Here is a 17226-nt window from a genome sequence, read left to right on the forward strand (position 1 = left end):
ATGTAGGAATGTTTCTCTGCGTGCTGGGAGGAAAGTAGTAACTCTCTTCTTCCAAAATTATCCCTATTGGCTTCTTGCATCTTTTTCATGGTGATGGGAATGAATTAGGGGGATTTAGTAACTTCTCACAGCCTCTAGGCAGCACACTTTAAGTAATGTGATAGAATTTGACTGCTTTAAATAACCTCTCTGCTTTTCTATTTTCCTTTTTAAGTGGCTGATTAAAAATACCATTTTTCCTAAAGACAATTATTGTGCTTCTAGTCTTAAAGTCCTAAAATCTCCTATAAAATAATTCTTGGAATTATGATTTATGGTTTTAATCTACTGCTTCTGGTAGTTAATTGCCAGATTTGAAGTATATGATTTTATGGTTTGCTATGTGGCTTCTACTTCCTTTCATCTGTGTGGGGAAGTTCTTGTCAGCTACAGTCCAAGAAACCAGAATGGCAATCCAGTTTTCAGAGCACTGTCTATAAGTTACAGACCCAACCATTTTTGTTCTCCTTTTTGTTTTTTACTGTTGGTGATTTTTAACAGCAGAGTAAATGAAATAGCATGTTACCAATATTGCAGTTTTTTTTGGGAGGGGTTATCCTGCAATAAAATAGATAGATGCAAAACATTTCTGGTCAGTTTGGATTCCAGGTGCCAGAACATCAACACTAATGCCATTTTTAGATTGCCTAAGGTATCCTACCTGACATGAAGCTGTGCCTTATGTCTGCCTGTTGCATGCAGATGTCTTGGATAACCTTTTTGGAAAAAAAAAATACAGCTTTTTTCTTCTCAAGCTCTTTTGTGATAATACCCAAAGCTGTGGCTGTGTATTGGAGGGTTTGGTCCCCTTCAGGTGCTTGCTGCTTTTGTGTGGTTGATCTGTTCAGTCTGTAAGGATTTATAGGTATAACTTGTAAATTAACACTATTTATAGGGATAGTTGTATGTACAATTTGATATGGACATTGAAGTGTCTCAGGAACACTGTTGTAATGAAATGTGGCTTTATAATATGTGATTAAAATTAGTGAGGAAAAGGATATTCAACCAAGGTGACAAATATTTTCTCGGTTATTTTCTTCAAGAGACATTTTAAGAAGTTGATGAACTGAATCATATGTAACTATACTAATAAACTGTAGGAATTGTTCTCTTTTTGGGATGTGCAAAAGGAGTTTCTTCTGTAACAGAGGAGACTGAGCTTTGGTTTGAAAAGCAGCTTGAGGATGCTTTGAGAAGAGACTGCTTGTTGGACAGACCTTTTTGATAAGTAATGACTGAAACATATGATAGACTTCATCTGTTGGCTGAGCATAATAACTCAAAGTCTTTCTGTGTTTCTGCTGCCTAATTTATTTTGGCTCATTGTGCTAGATAAAATTTATGAACTTCAGCTTGTATAGGATTGAAATCTGTCACTCATTGGTCCCATTACTGAAACTTGCAAACTGAGACTTTCCTTCGTGATGTCTGTCTTTTCAGAATAGTCTTGTTTGTGTTTATGATTTATAGCTGTGATCTGTACATGAATTTAGTGGACCACAAGCTTTACGCAGAGTAAAATTTGAACACTGCCTATTTCTAGGGTTTGCATTTTTATTATTCTGTTGTTTAAATTATAGGCCATTCACTTAAGAGTTGGACTCAGTGATCCTTGGGGGTCCCTTCCAATTCAGAATATTCTGTGAAATTCAGAAATCTGTGAAATTGGCAGTATTTGTGGTTTTGGCACCCTACAAAGATTACTTATTAAGCCTACCTCAGATATGCTGCTCAAGTTGTGTGTTGCAGCTGTCACAAAGTTGCTCTATCATTTTATGTATTAACATGTAAGCTGCTTTTGTGGATAAATAGGAATCTGTGAAAACCAAAAGCAAACATTGTTTGCAAACATGACTGGACTAGCTGTCAAACAGAAATACCTGATCAAATTTGAATCTTGGCATATTACTCTTTCAGGTTATGACAGGTTGAGTTTTATTCTTTAATACAGATAACATAAATGTGGATTTGTCTAAGAACCTGTTCTGTCCCATCAGACTGAAGATATTTGGTATTAACTCCATGAAACTTTGTTTTATTGTGACAAAACAAATGCATTCTCTCAAAATATGATTTTCCAAACAGGATACAATTGCCAGTCCATATTTAATAACACTGTTTATTGAGAGAAGAAATATGCTTTACATCCTGCCAGATCACACAGCATGAGATGCTATTTCTTCTCGCTTGACATAGCATTTGCCAGGTGGCTTTAGTAAAGCCAGTCAACTGGAGCCAGTCAATAAATTATTAAAAGGGATCCTTGTTGGTAGGTACAGAGGTAGGTTTAGAGGTAGGTTTAGAGAGCAGAATCCAAGAAACATTACCTTAAACCAGTCAGAACAGTATGATAAATTTAAAGGCAATACACCTCTGGTGCAATCATGTGATGATTGGCTGGAGAGAGGATTCCTCCTAGGCCTCTAAGAATTTCCTTTGACATCAGGGGAAAACTTGAGGGTTTCCCCACCCCATCCCCCAAGAGTATATTGTTTTCTGTACGTTGGCATGAACCTCTGCTAAGGTTGGGTTGCGAGTCCCTGCCTACAACTTGGGAGTACACAACCCTCGAATGTTTCATTCTTGGTGTCTTGTGAATCACAGAAGGATTTATGGTTCCTTGCAGATTTCAAGGTGATGCAATATACATGGTGCTGTTCTTGTTCTCTGTTTCTCCCTTACATGTTGCCTTCTGTCTACTGTTTCCCTAACCCTGACACTTCAGGGTATAGCTGCTTCAGTGCCTCTAATCCCTTCCAGGGACCAGACTTCCTTGGATTTAAATGCCTAAGATCTGAATTCTATCACTAAATTTGTCAGGCATTACTGTCTGTATCCGTGACAGTAAAAAGCAACCAAATCCAACAGCTTTTGAATATATTTAATGAGATCTGGAAAAACTATGTCATTCCACCTGTTACTGAGTTGTGCATTCTAATTGAAGTAATTGACCTGTGTAGTAAGTGCAGTCTCCAACAGATGCTATATTCAATTCATGTTATGTTTATAAATACTGCATTTAGGTGTCTTTTGGGCTACATAACCCCTAGTTGGCACAGTGCTCTGCTGCACTGGCTGAGACACAGTACTTGGCTCCTGGAGCTTTAGTTTTCCCTTTTTGCAGCTGGTACATCATCCAGTTAGTTGTTTCAGTTGTCTTTCCATGTTTTCTTCTTTGGATGCTGAACTCTAAAGAGATGCAGTCCTCCTTAGAAAATCTTGTTTTGAATGGAACCTTTGCTTAAATTGATGTCAGAAAAAATCTTGGTTTTAGCATCTCTAGGAAGAACCCCCCTTTTCTGTCCTTTTCACAGACTCCTTACCTTGGCTCTGTATTCCCTGTACTTTCCTGAAACATCTTTTAACTAACTGCTGTGGAAGCAATAACTCACCTGCTTGTAGCTCATATCTGTAATTTTTCTCTTTGTTGCCTTCTCGTCTCCCACCTACAAACTCACATACAGATTTGCTTTATGAGATCATGTTTTGTCAAGATACTTATGCCACTGTACTCAGTGGGAGCAGAGGAGCATTGCCTGTGCAGATCAGGACTAAAGGATTGAAAACAATTTTCTGTTTTGTGCTTTACAGAAATGTGGCTTGGCTTTCTGTCTGTGAGTTTAGTAGGTTTAAAATAACCAACACAGGTTTTTCTAGTAATGAGAAAAGGAGAATGGTTTGTGTTTCTCAGTCTGCAGGGTGTGTAAGTATATATGAATTTCTTGCAAACCTATTACTGTTATTTTAAGTTTGTGGTTAGTAAAGTTAATTTTCAGTTCCAGATGTCGTTCTTTGGCATGTACACTGCTCTTCAGGAATTCACCAACATACTTGTGGTAGCTGTGGGTGATCTTCATCACTTCCTTATTTCAGCTACTGACTGTTGCAGAAGACATTAGGAATTGAGGTCTTTTGACCATTTTTTGCAAGACTTTTATGTTCCCCAGTCTGGATCCTCATGTAAAAATGTCCTGGAAGTTGTGTTTATATTTGTTTAATCTACTGAGTTCACTGTGTAGAGTACTGTATGTGTAGCTTTGTTCTTTAGACACCTGCACTGGAAAATTGTTCATGCTTCATAGGAAATGTAGCCTAGAGGTTCTGCACCTGTGGCTTTGTATTAGGCCAGTGGTTGTAATGAAGTTCTGTTAATCCTTAGGTAATATTTATAAGTTTGAAAAAATTGCTGTAAACTTTTAAAAGCTAAACTAACTACTGACCACCTAAAAATTCACCAATCGAGGAAGTGCCACTACCAATTACTGTCATTCGTTAACAAGTGCCAAAACCACTCTTATTAAAAAAAAAAAGAAAGTGTATAAAAACTTCAGGACGTATAGTTTATTTTCTACACTGATGTCCATCATTAGTGGAGGAAAACATGTTTTCCGTTCATGTTTTTTCACAATCTAGCCAAATAGAGATGTAGTTTTTTTTAATATGAGTAATGCAACATAACATGTGTGTATGTAGAAAAATTCGTTTCTTCCATTACCATAGAACTTTCTAGCTCAGTTTTTGGATTCTTTTTTTTTTTTTTTTTAATCTTGAAAGGGGGATGACAAGATCAGTCTGTATGTGTATGCATGTATATAACCGGTTTTAAAGCATATTTCACATTAATGATTTCATGGCAGCTGTAGTGTTGATCTTGATTACAGCTCCAGGGCAGCAGTTACAGCATTACTGCATTTCTCTGTTTTTCTGAGAATTTGGGTCATACACACCTGAAACTCTGTCAACTGGGTATATACAGTATTCAACTACACAATAAAACTATACAATATGGAAGTAGACAATAAATCTTGCCTCTTTGACTCCAAAATGCTCCTAAGGATTGTAAATTGAAATGATTGGTGAATGCACGTTATATCTAGATAATAAATTGTGTTTTTTGTAGCCACCTGACAAACTGTAAAGATTAGAAGATGGAAGTATGTAATTTCCTTACAGGTGGTTTGCTTTGCATGTTTTATGATCTCTTAACATTTTTTCTCTAGCACATTTTTAGCTTTATATTTTTTTTCAATCTATGGTTATATTCTCGAAATTTCAAGTCATATTCATGAAATCTCACTGATTCAGAAATTGCTTATTCTGATGTTGTTACTATGTGTAACTGCCAAACCATAAATGCAGGTTTTGGGGCTAAGAACTGTATCTGGCTTAGGAAGATGAAAAAGTTTGGAAACAGGAAAGTATTTGAAGAAATGTAATACATTCTCATTGAATTTGTACACTTTTACCTCACATCTGGTTTTGAGTTTGGTTCAGGTTCTTGGATCACTTCTTGCCTGGAACAGGGGCAATATAGTTCATTTATTGAAATCAAATGTCTTTTTTTGGGCATCGTTATGTGAGTAAATGGAAGTGCCCTAGGATTTAGTGGTGTAGAGATACATTTATTGAGCAAAGAGATACATTTATTAGCAAAGAATTTACTGAGTTTCAGTGGCCTATCTGTTTTGCAAAAACCTTTGTCTGGATACTATTTCCTTCCACAAAAACAGCTATTGTACAAGATCTCAATACCTCAGCTTAGGGGCTGTACATTTAGTTCATGTTTTTCTCTAGAGAGCTGTTGACATTCTTGATGATAATTCAGTTAAATCAAAATATCATCTTTTTAAAAATAAAAAAACCTGTTAGGTATATAAGAATTAAAATGTACCCTGTTTCTGGAAACATTATTGCTAACCCCTATAAAGAGATGCTCTACTTCCTTGAAGACCTTTAATACATATTTTTGTGTTTGTAATATTTAGTAATTATTTCAAAGATGAAGGTGGCATTTCCTTGACATTTCATATGTAGCTTGAAAAATTAGTCCTCTGAAACTAATTAAAACGAAAACATAGAGCAGACAACTTAACTATATTTTCTGTTATGATAGATAGTGTTTCAAAAAAGAAAGCAAAGGATCAATCATGTTGTAGTATTCATAATTCTTTTTTAAAATTAATTTATTTACACAGAGTATTTACTGACATCTGAGCCTTTCCTAAAGAAAATCTGTCAAAGGCTTTCAGTTTTTGTCTGCAATCACTTCTTGGTTTTTGTTCACCAATCACTTGTTTAATTTTTTTTTATTGCTGTTTTCCTGACAAAAACCCAACATAAAACAAAAACCCCAAAAAAATCCCAAACAAAAAAAAAAATCAAAATAAAACAGGTTTCTAGCCTATGTTGCTACTACAAAATTCTGGTATATAAGGAATCATAGGCATATAAGTAATCATAAGAGCAGAAAATTTTATGTAGAAAGCAAGCAAATATTTTTTGATAGTAAGTCGAGTAAATGTCTTGTTACAAATGACACATGTTATTTCTAACAGCCTTTTAAAAATTTTAATATTAGCATCAGTGTTGTAGTTACATTCCTGCCGATCAGATTGAAGTAACAGTGCTTGATTTCACATATACCAGTAATGATTTCTCAGGTACCACTCAAAATAAGGTCTAAATGTTCCTGAAGATATCAGGTCACTATTTACTTAGTGTTCACAACCGAAAAAACATCCTCGAAATTTTCAGGAAAGGAAGAGAGAAGAAAGCAGAAAACATTACATTACTGTATAAATTGATATGCACCTGCTTCCCAAATGGCATAGAACTGCAGAATAATTTAAACTTAAATAAATCTCAGGGAGTCCATCTGGTCCCACTTCTTCCTCAGAGCAGGGCTATCTTTCATGTTATATCAGGCTGCAAAGTGCCTGTTTTCAGTTGAGGCTCCAATAGCTCCAGTGATGCAAGTCCCTCTGGGAAAACTATTACAGTATTTGATCACTGTCCTACTCACTGTGAATTTTTATTCCTTCCTTCCCCCACCCCCCCTTCCCACCTCCCCAGTATCTACCTGGAATTCTTCTCAAAGTGAATTGTCCTTTCGCTGTGTACCACCTAGAAGAGTTTAGCTTAATGTAACTACTTATATTTTCAGCTCCCTAAACTGAAAAATTGACGTAGGAGAATTCAGAAAGACAAGAAAATACTCAGATATGTGGAGGAGCTTCTGTAGAATTAGTGAAGAGGTAGATTGGTCTTTACAGACTTGAAAAAGCAAACTGAAAGGGAATGTAATAAAGATGTGTTCTGTGTTGTTTGGTTGTTTTGCGTTCTGTGTTCTGCGTTGTGGGATTACACAGGGAAAGCGAGTAGGGAATAATGACGGTTCACTGCATCTGCCAAAGCAAGGAGTAGGTACCATCAAATAAGCACAGTAGGCAGATGATTCAAAGCAAGTGCACAAAAATGTTCTTCAAAAACATGTAATTAGGTTGTGCAACTGGTTGCTACTGTACTGGGTTTTAATAGTTTATATAGAGTCAGAAAGCAGCTCAAAAATATGAAAGGAGAATCCTTCCATGACTATTACGTGTAGAAACCTCATATCTGACACTAGTGAGGCAGATCTTTTACCACGGATTGTCAGAGGACAAAAACATGCTCTGAAGAATTGTCGTTCTCTTCTTCTTGCAGGTTTTTAGGCAACTAGCATAGTCTGGCCTTATATGACTGTTCTTAAATTTCACAGTAGTAAGTCTTGTTTTTCAGTCTACCCTTTGCAACTCAGAATGTGGAACATTAATTTGCACCCAGTGCAGTGTTTTACAATATGTGTGCATCAATTATGCATAATTTCTGCTGCTTTGGAAGGTACTACTTATGTTAAAACCAGAAAATGTTGCCTTATCAAAAAGTGATTTTTGAATAGGTTTGTTGTTTAATTGATTTTTCTGTGTACTTGAGATATTTTTAATTAGCTTTGAATACTTAAATTTTTAATAACTCTGTTATGTCTACATGACTGTGCACAGTGCTGCTCCCAATTCTAGGTATCTACAATAGCAAACTGAGAAAAAACATATTATAATTACTGGAAAGGTGCTTCAAATACAGATGATCTGCTCAATTCAAATAGTCAGGTAATATTCAGCCAGAAGCTCATTCCATGTGTGAGTGCCAGGTTTAAAATATCCTGGAGGTTTTTTTGCAAAGATAGTAGATTCTTTATCTGGTTTTCTACATGTGATCTTCCTGAGATACTCAGTTCTTTCATGGATGGAAAATCAAAAAAATCCTACTCTCCACTACCAACACAAAAAACCTTTTGAGGCATGAGATTAATCTTATTTATGAAATCAAATTCATACAGGGATATTGGCCACATTTTCCAGTATGCTCACATTTTAGTATTTCAGCATCTACATTTCTTTTAATATTTGCTAATGTCTGTAGAACACAGAGATTTTGTAGTTAGTATATCCACTCATCAAGAAGCATACCAGAGTTAATGTCATAGTCTAAATTTATTGCATGCTTTTGGGGCCTCTCCTAAATAACTTTTCATCTCCATGACTAAGTTACTAATGCAGAGGATCATTTTCAGAAAATTCTTTTCTCTGTTTTGAGGAATTCTTACTTGTAAATCACAAAACTTAATTCTCACATCTTACATCTATAGCCCCCTAAAACCCCAAAATGTTCCTTATTCTCCCCATTGTCTAAATTTGAAGCCTATATGTTACTCAGCCTCCTTTTTCATCAGGGAAATTGAATCTTCAAACACAAAGCTAGCATTCACTTTGTGAAAGCTATCTTAATTGCACTGACAGATGCTGTCTGATATGCCTTTTTTATCTGTATGTTCATTGAATGTATCATTTGCAGTAGCTACTGGAATTCCCCACTTTTGGTTTTATCTTAGAGCCCTTGTACTGTGCTGAAGTTGTTCTCATCAGAATCTCTGAGGACCAGTTCCCCAGCCACATCACAGAAACAGTACTATCACACTCATCTTTTAGATATCACAGATTATGTTCTTCTAATTGAAATCTCCTTCTGAGAGCATTTTCTCTTTCAGTTGGAGAGTCCTCATCTTATTTCCTCTAAATTTCCTGTGAAGGTTCTCTGATTTAATTTGCAAGCCCACATTAAACTTCTGTATTTGTGCAGATGGTTTGCATCTGACTCATGACACATTTTTTTATTTGAATGGAATAATATTAGAGTATAGGCTTATTTATATCACTATATATACGTCTGACTAGTGTTTTAAGAATATTCAATATATGCTCCCTTGTCCTTTGTCCCTCTTACTGATAGTCTTCCACCTTTTGATCAGTAGAGATAGTATTACTATTTGCCTGTCCCTCAGAAGCTTTAATTCTCTTTTAGATTTATCTTAGATCTCTCTCAAGCCACTTACTCAATTGCTTTTTGTAAAAGAGTATACACTATTTTCTTGCATAGTAACATCTAGGATATAGACTTACTTCTCTGGGCTTTTACATTATACAATTCAATTTAATCAAAGTCTTTTGCGCTGTTGCTTTGTCTTCCTCATGGTCATGCAAAATACTGTTCTGAATATGACTCGTGTGGCCTGTCACTTTGATTGTGTCACACTCTGGGCATATTATTTTATTTCTTGTTCAGTTTAAGAGTTGCAGTGATTTTACACAGTGACAGAACTGTATGCTTGGTAAATGAGGGATGGTTGTCCACAAGGCAGTAACAGTTGTAGTGCATCACCACAGCGGATAAATTCTAGTGAAAAATGCATTAAAACGGACAGGACCTCACAGTGCACAAGATCCCCCAAAGTGAATATAGAAAACACAGAAACCCAGCTTCTGCATGTCATATATAAAAATACAGTTGAGGAAATCTATGAGCAAGTGCTTCAGCTGTGTTTTTCAGTGCATAATCCTGTGCTTCATTTTGGGTCCTTGTGCTTTATTTTTCCTCTCTGTCTCTTGTCGGAAGAGAAAATGAAAAGTAAAATTAAGAGTGCCAGAGGGGTTGTCTTTTGCTGTGACATCTCTTGAAAAGAGCTGAAATAATTATTTCCCCTCTTACAAAGGAAAAGGAGAACTGGAACAAAGAGTCTGGGAACAGGGTTTGAGCATTCCTTGTTTTGTGTCAGAAAACTTGAAGTACTGCTGTGTCCAAAACTGGTTGCTTGTAAGATACGTCAGAGAACTCTTCTAATCTGATTGTTACAAACTACCCTTGGAGAGAACAAATTCTGCTATCCTGAAGTCTATGGCTTGCCTCTTTCCTTCCTTGTTGCACCAAGCCTTGAGGCATTTAACTGGGCCCCCAGGGAAGCTGGCTTTCTGTCTGGATTGGCTGGAATTCCTTGGCGTTTTTTCAGGTGTTCTATGTGTACCATTATTACTATGTTTAACTTTATTTTTGATTATTAAACTGTTCTTTTCTCAACATAAAAGTTTTACTTTGATTCTCCTCCCTGTTCCACGTGGTACTGGGGAGAGGAGGGTTTGAGTAAGTGGTTCATTGGTACTTAATTTCCATCTGGGCTTAAAATCGTGACACCTAGCTTTTTAATGGTAAACGACAGTTTATTCTGTAGTAATTCAGTCATTGCATAAAATATTATGGCCCACAGATTAGTTTGCTTTTATAATGAAATTGGTGTAGTGTAAAATAAAGGAAGCAAGAAATCGTGCTACTATTTTGTGAATATCTCTGAAAGTAATTAATTTAAGCCAAAGTGAAACTGAATCGGCTAATATGTTGCAGGAGCTTCGTTGTGTATGCCAGCAAGCTTACCGCTCCATAATGCTCTCTACAGCATCCTGATGTAGAACTCACATCTCGTGATTTTGAAGCTTGTGTTGTGACTACACAGCCATCATGGTTGTGCTGGCTGGTGACATCTAAAGTCTGCTAGAATGAGCATTGTGTGGAATTATAATGAACTTTCTTCCTGAGGACACAGAAAGTCTCTGCTCTCTGTTAGGTTCCTTCAGAAACTTTGAATAACCTAATACCCTGAGATAATTCTTTCATCTACTAAGTCCTTTGCTGAATTGAGAGGGCCTTGACTGAGAGGTTCAAAATTTAATGTGGCTAGGGTGGAGATCATTGAAAGACAGCTCTCGAGTGTATTTGCCTTTATTTTGTAAATAAAACTTAATGTAACACCCTGGTTTAACTAGTAAGATTGTACATACACAACTCATAAATATATATATGAAAAGAAGTAGATGGGGTATTCTGGTCTGGGTTGTAGTTTTATACTTGTTTAGGAAAAAAAATTATGCCTAACACACATTAAAAAGCATCTCTTTATACTGGTGAATATACTGCTCTGAGAGAAAACTGGTTTGCTGCACAATTTAAGGGGTCCTTCAAAGGGAACCTGCAGGTGGGCAAAAAAAAATTCACTATAAGATCACTGTTGCTGTTCTTCAGTTTCATCCTAGTTGCCCTAAACAGTCTAAAATAGAATAAATGAATTCAGTACAGGCTGTTACAGTTGTGTTTGTCATGTCTTTGATAATACCTGCTGTGCAGACAAATTCTGAGCCTTCACTTGTTGTTAAAGTACAGAGTAGTTTTAGTATGTCAGAGGGAAAGTGCTAGGAAATACTAAATAGCATTTTTAAATGTATTGCAGTTTGAACAGGACGTGTGCTACATTTTGAACAAGGCCAAAGTTTATCCCCTAAATCCTCATTTCAATACTCATTCTATTTAATGTGACTGTATATTGTTGAGTGGTGCTTATCAAAGTCCCCAGTTGGACCAGTCCATGAGTCTGGGACTTTGAGTCAAAAAACCTTAAAAATACTTTTTGTTAAGAAGAAATTGGTGAAAGTTGTGATTTGATGTTGTAATTAGATAAGCAGATGGTTAGTAACCAAACTCAGGAGTTTTCTTTCTATCGGACAAGGGAAGTGTAGTAGAATTCATGAATCTTTTGGTAACTTGTTTTCTCCTATCATATAAGAAGGATACATTTGATTGCTGCTAAATCTCATGGCTCACTTCATGGCTCACTTCTGAAGAGACGTGTGAAACTAATGGATCATTCAACAACCAACATGGAAGGAAAAATAGACTCTGATTGTTAATGGAATTTTTCTTTTTTTTTTTTTTTTTTGTGAAGCCAGTTTAATTCCAGCAGTATTATAAGAATAAAAATCAAGATTCAACACAAAGTTGTTTTATTTAGATAAGATTAGTCAGCATATGATATTACTTGAGTCTGATAAAAGGAATAAAAGTGTTACGGATGGGTAAGTGTGCACATGGTTAATGAGTATTTCCATGACGAGACACTCCCTATTACTGTTTTGACAGTTTGACTGTTTTTTGCACTCTTTTTTTTAACTGCATACAAATTAAAGCAAATTGCAGAATTTTGCTACGAGAGTGTTTACCCTATGTCTTGTTGAACCATGACACCTGTAAGCTAGATTGTATTTGGGAATCATTTGCAAACATCGGTAGTGTACAGAATGAATAGATTTTGGTAGTTGTTTGGAAGTCCTGGAATAAGCTGAAGCTGCATTTATTATATTATCATATTTTCATTTTCTTCTGTCAAAGGTGTACATCTGAAACTTGGAAGGATTCAGGTTTTCTTTTTGACACCAGCAAACAATTGTAGTCTGTCTCCATGATCAGTTTAGGTAACCTATAGCTAATTAGAATGAGGTTCTTATTGTGTTGTTTCTCTGCTTCAGGTTTATTTATTTCACTAGTCATTAAAATATCTTTGCTGTTTCTGAGGGGAATTTACAAGCAGTAAACTCAGTTTGTCAGTGTTAAAAGTACATTCTTTTCCTTAAGAGTGATATTAATTTTGAGGACTGATAATAAGAGATTAAGAAATATACAATCTTTGGACTAAGTCAAGTTGTGAGAGCTTGGAATTTAAATTGAGTTATGCTGAACTAGAGGTGCTTGAAGGCTATTTTTCAGAGCCCTCTGTTTTTAGAGCCCTGCTCTTGCAGAGTTTTAAATCCGGACAGTGGCTGCTCTTATGATTTATGGTAGTGCCGGAAGAGAAATGTATCCTAAAACCTGCACTGATGGCTACTGATATTTACAAGTAGTCTATTGTTAGAGAAGAACATGTTAATAAAAGCAAAAAAACCCCTAAACATATATTAAGTTAATCTACCTATGCAGGGTTTTTTTTTTACTATATAGGTGTTTTTTATTTTATGTTTTCAGTTGCTATCCTTTTAAAATGACAAGTATTTCAGGAGAACTGAGAAGTATGTTCCATGTGTTTAGGGAATAAAAGAATTTAAGTTTCCTTTATACTTAAAATAATTGAACAAAATGTTTAAGGAAATAGAGAGTTTCTCAGCAGGTAAATTGATCTGAGTTAGCTTAATCCAGCTGATGTTGACACTTACAGGTTTGCATCAGTAGAGGCTTAGCCCATGTCTTTTATTTAAATTAAATTCAGGAGTCTACATGCCATATTCTCCAATAAATCAATTATACAAGTTTGCTTGTTTTCACCGGAGATTCTTCCTTTTCTCCTAGGACAAGAAGGACAAAGTCTCAAGATTTGACACCATACGTCATTCCATAGCAGGAATTATAAGGTCTCCGAAATCCATGTTGGGCTCATCGTCGGTAAGTAGTATCAATAATATAGTGTTGGGATACAATCTGTTATTTTTACATATTAAGTAGAATTTTTTTTATTTTTTTAAGCATGCATTTCTATCTAAATTGACAAAAATTACATTAAAATAATATTATAAAAACACTGTTCTCATTGATCAGCATACATGATAATATCATGACATAATGATGTGTAAGAACAACTTGCTGCAATTCAGGAAAAAAAGAGAAATTGTGTGCTCTTTGCAGCTCCCAAACTGGTGCTATAATTTTAAGAGTACTCTTCCCAATAAGGCTGATTTTCTTGAAATGCACTGTCCTATGATAGGTGGTCATGCATATTTTAAGAAAGATTGCAGTAATTATATTCCCCATGTTTGTTATTACTGCTACTACTACTGATGCTATTTAAGTAACTAAGTGTTACAGATCTTGCTTCAGTCCCCGCTAAGAATAATTGTTGAGTGTGTCTTATGTATAGTTGACTTTTGTGTAGATTCTGTAATGGTTGGAGAAACTTCCTTGGTGTTTTTGTTTTTCTGTTTCCACTATTTGTTTCATATGGAAGCTTGCAAGACTCGTTAGAATATTTGAGCACCTACTTAGGGAGGTGTCAGATTTTACTTGAAAACCTTCTTCTTGTTCTTTCTCCAAGTAGAACGTGTGATCATTCGAATCTACCTAACATAAAAACCAAAACTAAAAGAAAAACCAAACCAAAAACCAAACAAAAGAAGAAAAAAAATCCTCAACAAAAAGTTGGGAAGAGTTTTAAAAACTGTTTAAAACTACCTTTTAATTGTAATCTTGTCACCTGAAATATTAGCTTAAAATAACATTCATGAGAAAACTTTATAAACAAGGGGTCTTCTATGTTATGCTCAGGATTGCATCCAAGGACCCATGAAAAGATACAGTAAACTGTATTTAAGCTAAACATTATTGAGAATGTGTGGAAGAGATTACAATTGCATGTATACATGTATGTAAATATACATGTGTGTGGGGAGCAAAATTGTACGTAGGAATGAAGGAATAGAAAAATAAATATGATAGGATAAAATTAGGAGAGGAAGACTTTTCCTATGAAAAATGTGAAAGTTGCTTGACATATTTGAAAAGTAACAGGAAAAACCTTTCTAAAATTTTGGAATATCCTTGGAGTTAAACAAAATCTCCACATTATCATGATCTTCATTTTATAAAACGTCTAATTGATATAAAATTTCAGTGTTTCAAAAAAAAGCTACAAAAATGTGTATTCCTGTGACCTCTGTTCTTTATGTAGGTGAGACACAGCCTTCACCTTTGTCTTATCTATGTATAGTAAAACTTAAAACACCCAGACCAAAACCCCCACAAACCACAAAACAAACTTGACTAAAACTGCTTCAGAGAAAAATTGGAAGACAAAAAATTTTCAAAAAGAGGATCAAAGTAAAACATTTTTATTAAATCAGGAGAAGTCAATGTCAAAATTTCAATTGGCCAAAGGTGTTCTTTTAAATAAGCTATGTGCCAACATTGCAGTTTTCTTTCTAATCTATATTTCTGTTAATTCCATGGAACTTTGTGTAAACCTGGCTATGTTAGATATAGATACATGGTAGGTAGAGTTGGTGAAACCTTGGAGTACGTTTGGAAGAAGCAAGATGAGCACTGAGTCATTTGAGTCAGAAAGTAAAATCTGAGTAACAATTGTAATCTTGATTATCTGTTGCTTAAATGACATCTACATGACTTCAGAGTCAGAATATATAAACTTCTCAATTTTAAGTTTTGCTTTGTGTTTAGATTTAGCTAATTCTTGTGTGTTAAAAAAGCTAACCATGCACATACAGCTAGAATTTGCTTCACAAATTAGTACTTAGCTATTGATGTTTTAGCTACTCATCTTTTTCCTGCTGACAGTTACATAACCATGCTTAATTGCTAAATATATAAACTGGTACTTAAAGCTTATTATCCATCAAAAAAGTATACAAAGTAATTATTGAAGCTGTGTCATAAAGTAATATTAACATATATGGAAAAAATGGCTATTTTTAATATGAATTTCTTAAAATTTTTGTATTAATAATACAAAAAGGGATCTCAAAGCAGATTTGGACTGGTACTGATCCTCTAATAGAGCATAGTCTAAAATGTGATGTTAACTACCTGTTGTCAAATTATGAGTTTTAAGTATATTGAAACTTTAGAAGTGGAGCAGTTTCTAATTTAAATGTAATGGTATTCTAAAAGCAACATCCCATATTTAATTGGTGGGATATGTTGAATTTTGTCTGCTTCAATTAAGGAAAACTAGTTTTTTGTGTGCCGTCTGAAAAAAGTCAGAGAAACTGTAATTTCAAAAGCAGAGAGGAGTTTACCATTACTTACGTTTTGGCGCTGAAATGATTTACATGTTCTCAGAATGAGAAGATATGGGGTAATACAGGAAAAAATTATAGTTTGAGGAAAAAGGAGCCAGGGATTCAGGAGTGTTCTCTTGTTCTCTTGGACAAAATGCAAGCCAGTTTTCTGTAATAGCAGGAGATGTAAGTGTGATCAAATAAGGAGAGAAAACACAAGAAAGGAGACAGCTTACTTGTACTGGAAATGAAGTGATAAACTGAATGAAGAGTCAGTGTCTGCCCTTCTGCATATTTTTTTTTTGGTACTGAGGCGTTTGAGCTTGACACAAACATCTGTTACTTTTTATAGGATAATTTTTTTATTGTTTATAGGATAATAGGTGTAATTAATGTTGGTTTCATAAGGTATATCAGCATGTGGGAATGAGCCAGGTACACAGAATCTAAAGGCAGGATGTTGCATAGGGAATTGTCTCAAATTATCAACCTAAACTTACTGCTAAACATTCTCATTCGTATCTCTGACACTTTTACACTGACAGAAAAAAATATCTTGACAAAATGTTTTATTTACCTAAAGATATAAAGTAAGGAAGTAAAGAACATTTGTGTTCAGAATATATGTGAAAATACAATACTGAACATGCTACTAGTTTAATAACATCTCATCCCCATTATATTTTTTATTTCATTGGCAGTATAAGTACAGGAATAATATGTAATTTTTTTGAGTTAGAAATAATACACTGCAATTTGCTCAGTTTTTCTCTTGAAATAAGGGCAGCAGCTGGGGACTGCTTCTTTTTACTGTTGGAGAAAAAACAGTTTCAATGGACTGTGAAATAGGGAGAGAGAAGGGTGCTCAGTCTAAGTAAAGAGGACGGTACTAGATCCATGAAGAACATGATGAAGTACATGAGGCCATTTTACTCCTCATAGAAGAAAAGAAAAAGTGTGAATAAATATGTAAGGACACATCCACCAGCCCCAATAACCTGGTAGTGAAATCCGGAAATAAGTGGAAATCTCAAAGGAAAAAGAAAAGGGGGGAAAAAAAAGGGTTTGGGAGGGAGAGTAGAAATTTGACAGTCTGAGTTCCTTTCCTTCTGTGTAATTTTGTTAATTTTTTATCTATATCTTTCTTACAAATTAAGAACAAAAATCCTAGAAAAATATTTCTTTGTTTAGTCTGTTAATGCACAAAGTGCTTCTGTAAGCGTACATACAAATGTGCAAGAGATTCCATCCCCCAAATGAAATTGTAAAATTGTTTTTCAGTTATCTAATTTGTGATATTGAGTTGCTTAATGATATTTAAAATCAATAGAGTTTAAAGAAAAGGGGTTGGAATTTAATTTTGTGCATATGACTTTTTTCCCCTGTATTTTCCTTAAAAATTAACCTTTCATTTAATGCTTACTATAAA

At 34.9% G+C, this 17226-nt stretch overlaps 1 protein-coding gene across 4 annotated transcripts in view; it reads left to right on the forward strand.

The window, feature by feature from the left end:
- FER (FER tyrosine kinase) overlaps positions 1–17226 on the forward strand; it is a 150280-nt gene that overhangs the window by 60319 nt on the left and 72735 nt on the right. For all 4 annotated transcript variants that reach the window (XM_027880837.1, XM_027880838.1, XM_027880841.1 and 1 more), the window contains exon 11: positions 13360–13452. In XM_027880837.1, the coding sequence (XP_027736638.1) occupies positions 13360–13452 (93 nt within the window). The remainder of the gene's footprint in view (positions 1–13359; positions 13453–17226) is intronic.

Source organism: Empidonax traillii, unplaced genomic scaffold (genome assembly GCF_003031625.1).
Source record: "Empidonax traillii isolate 1590-97213 ecotype Southwest subspecies unplaced genomic scaffold, ASM303162v1 scaffold75:size1520028, whole genome shotgun sequence".
Taxonomy (NCBI): domain Eukaryota; kingdom Metazoa; phylum Chordata; class Aves; order Passeriformes; family Tyrannidae; genus Empidonax; species Empidonax traillii.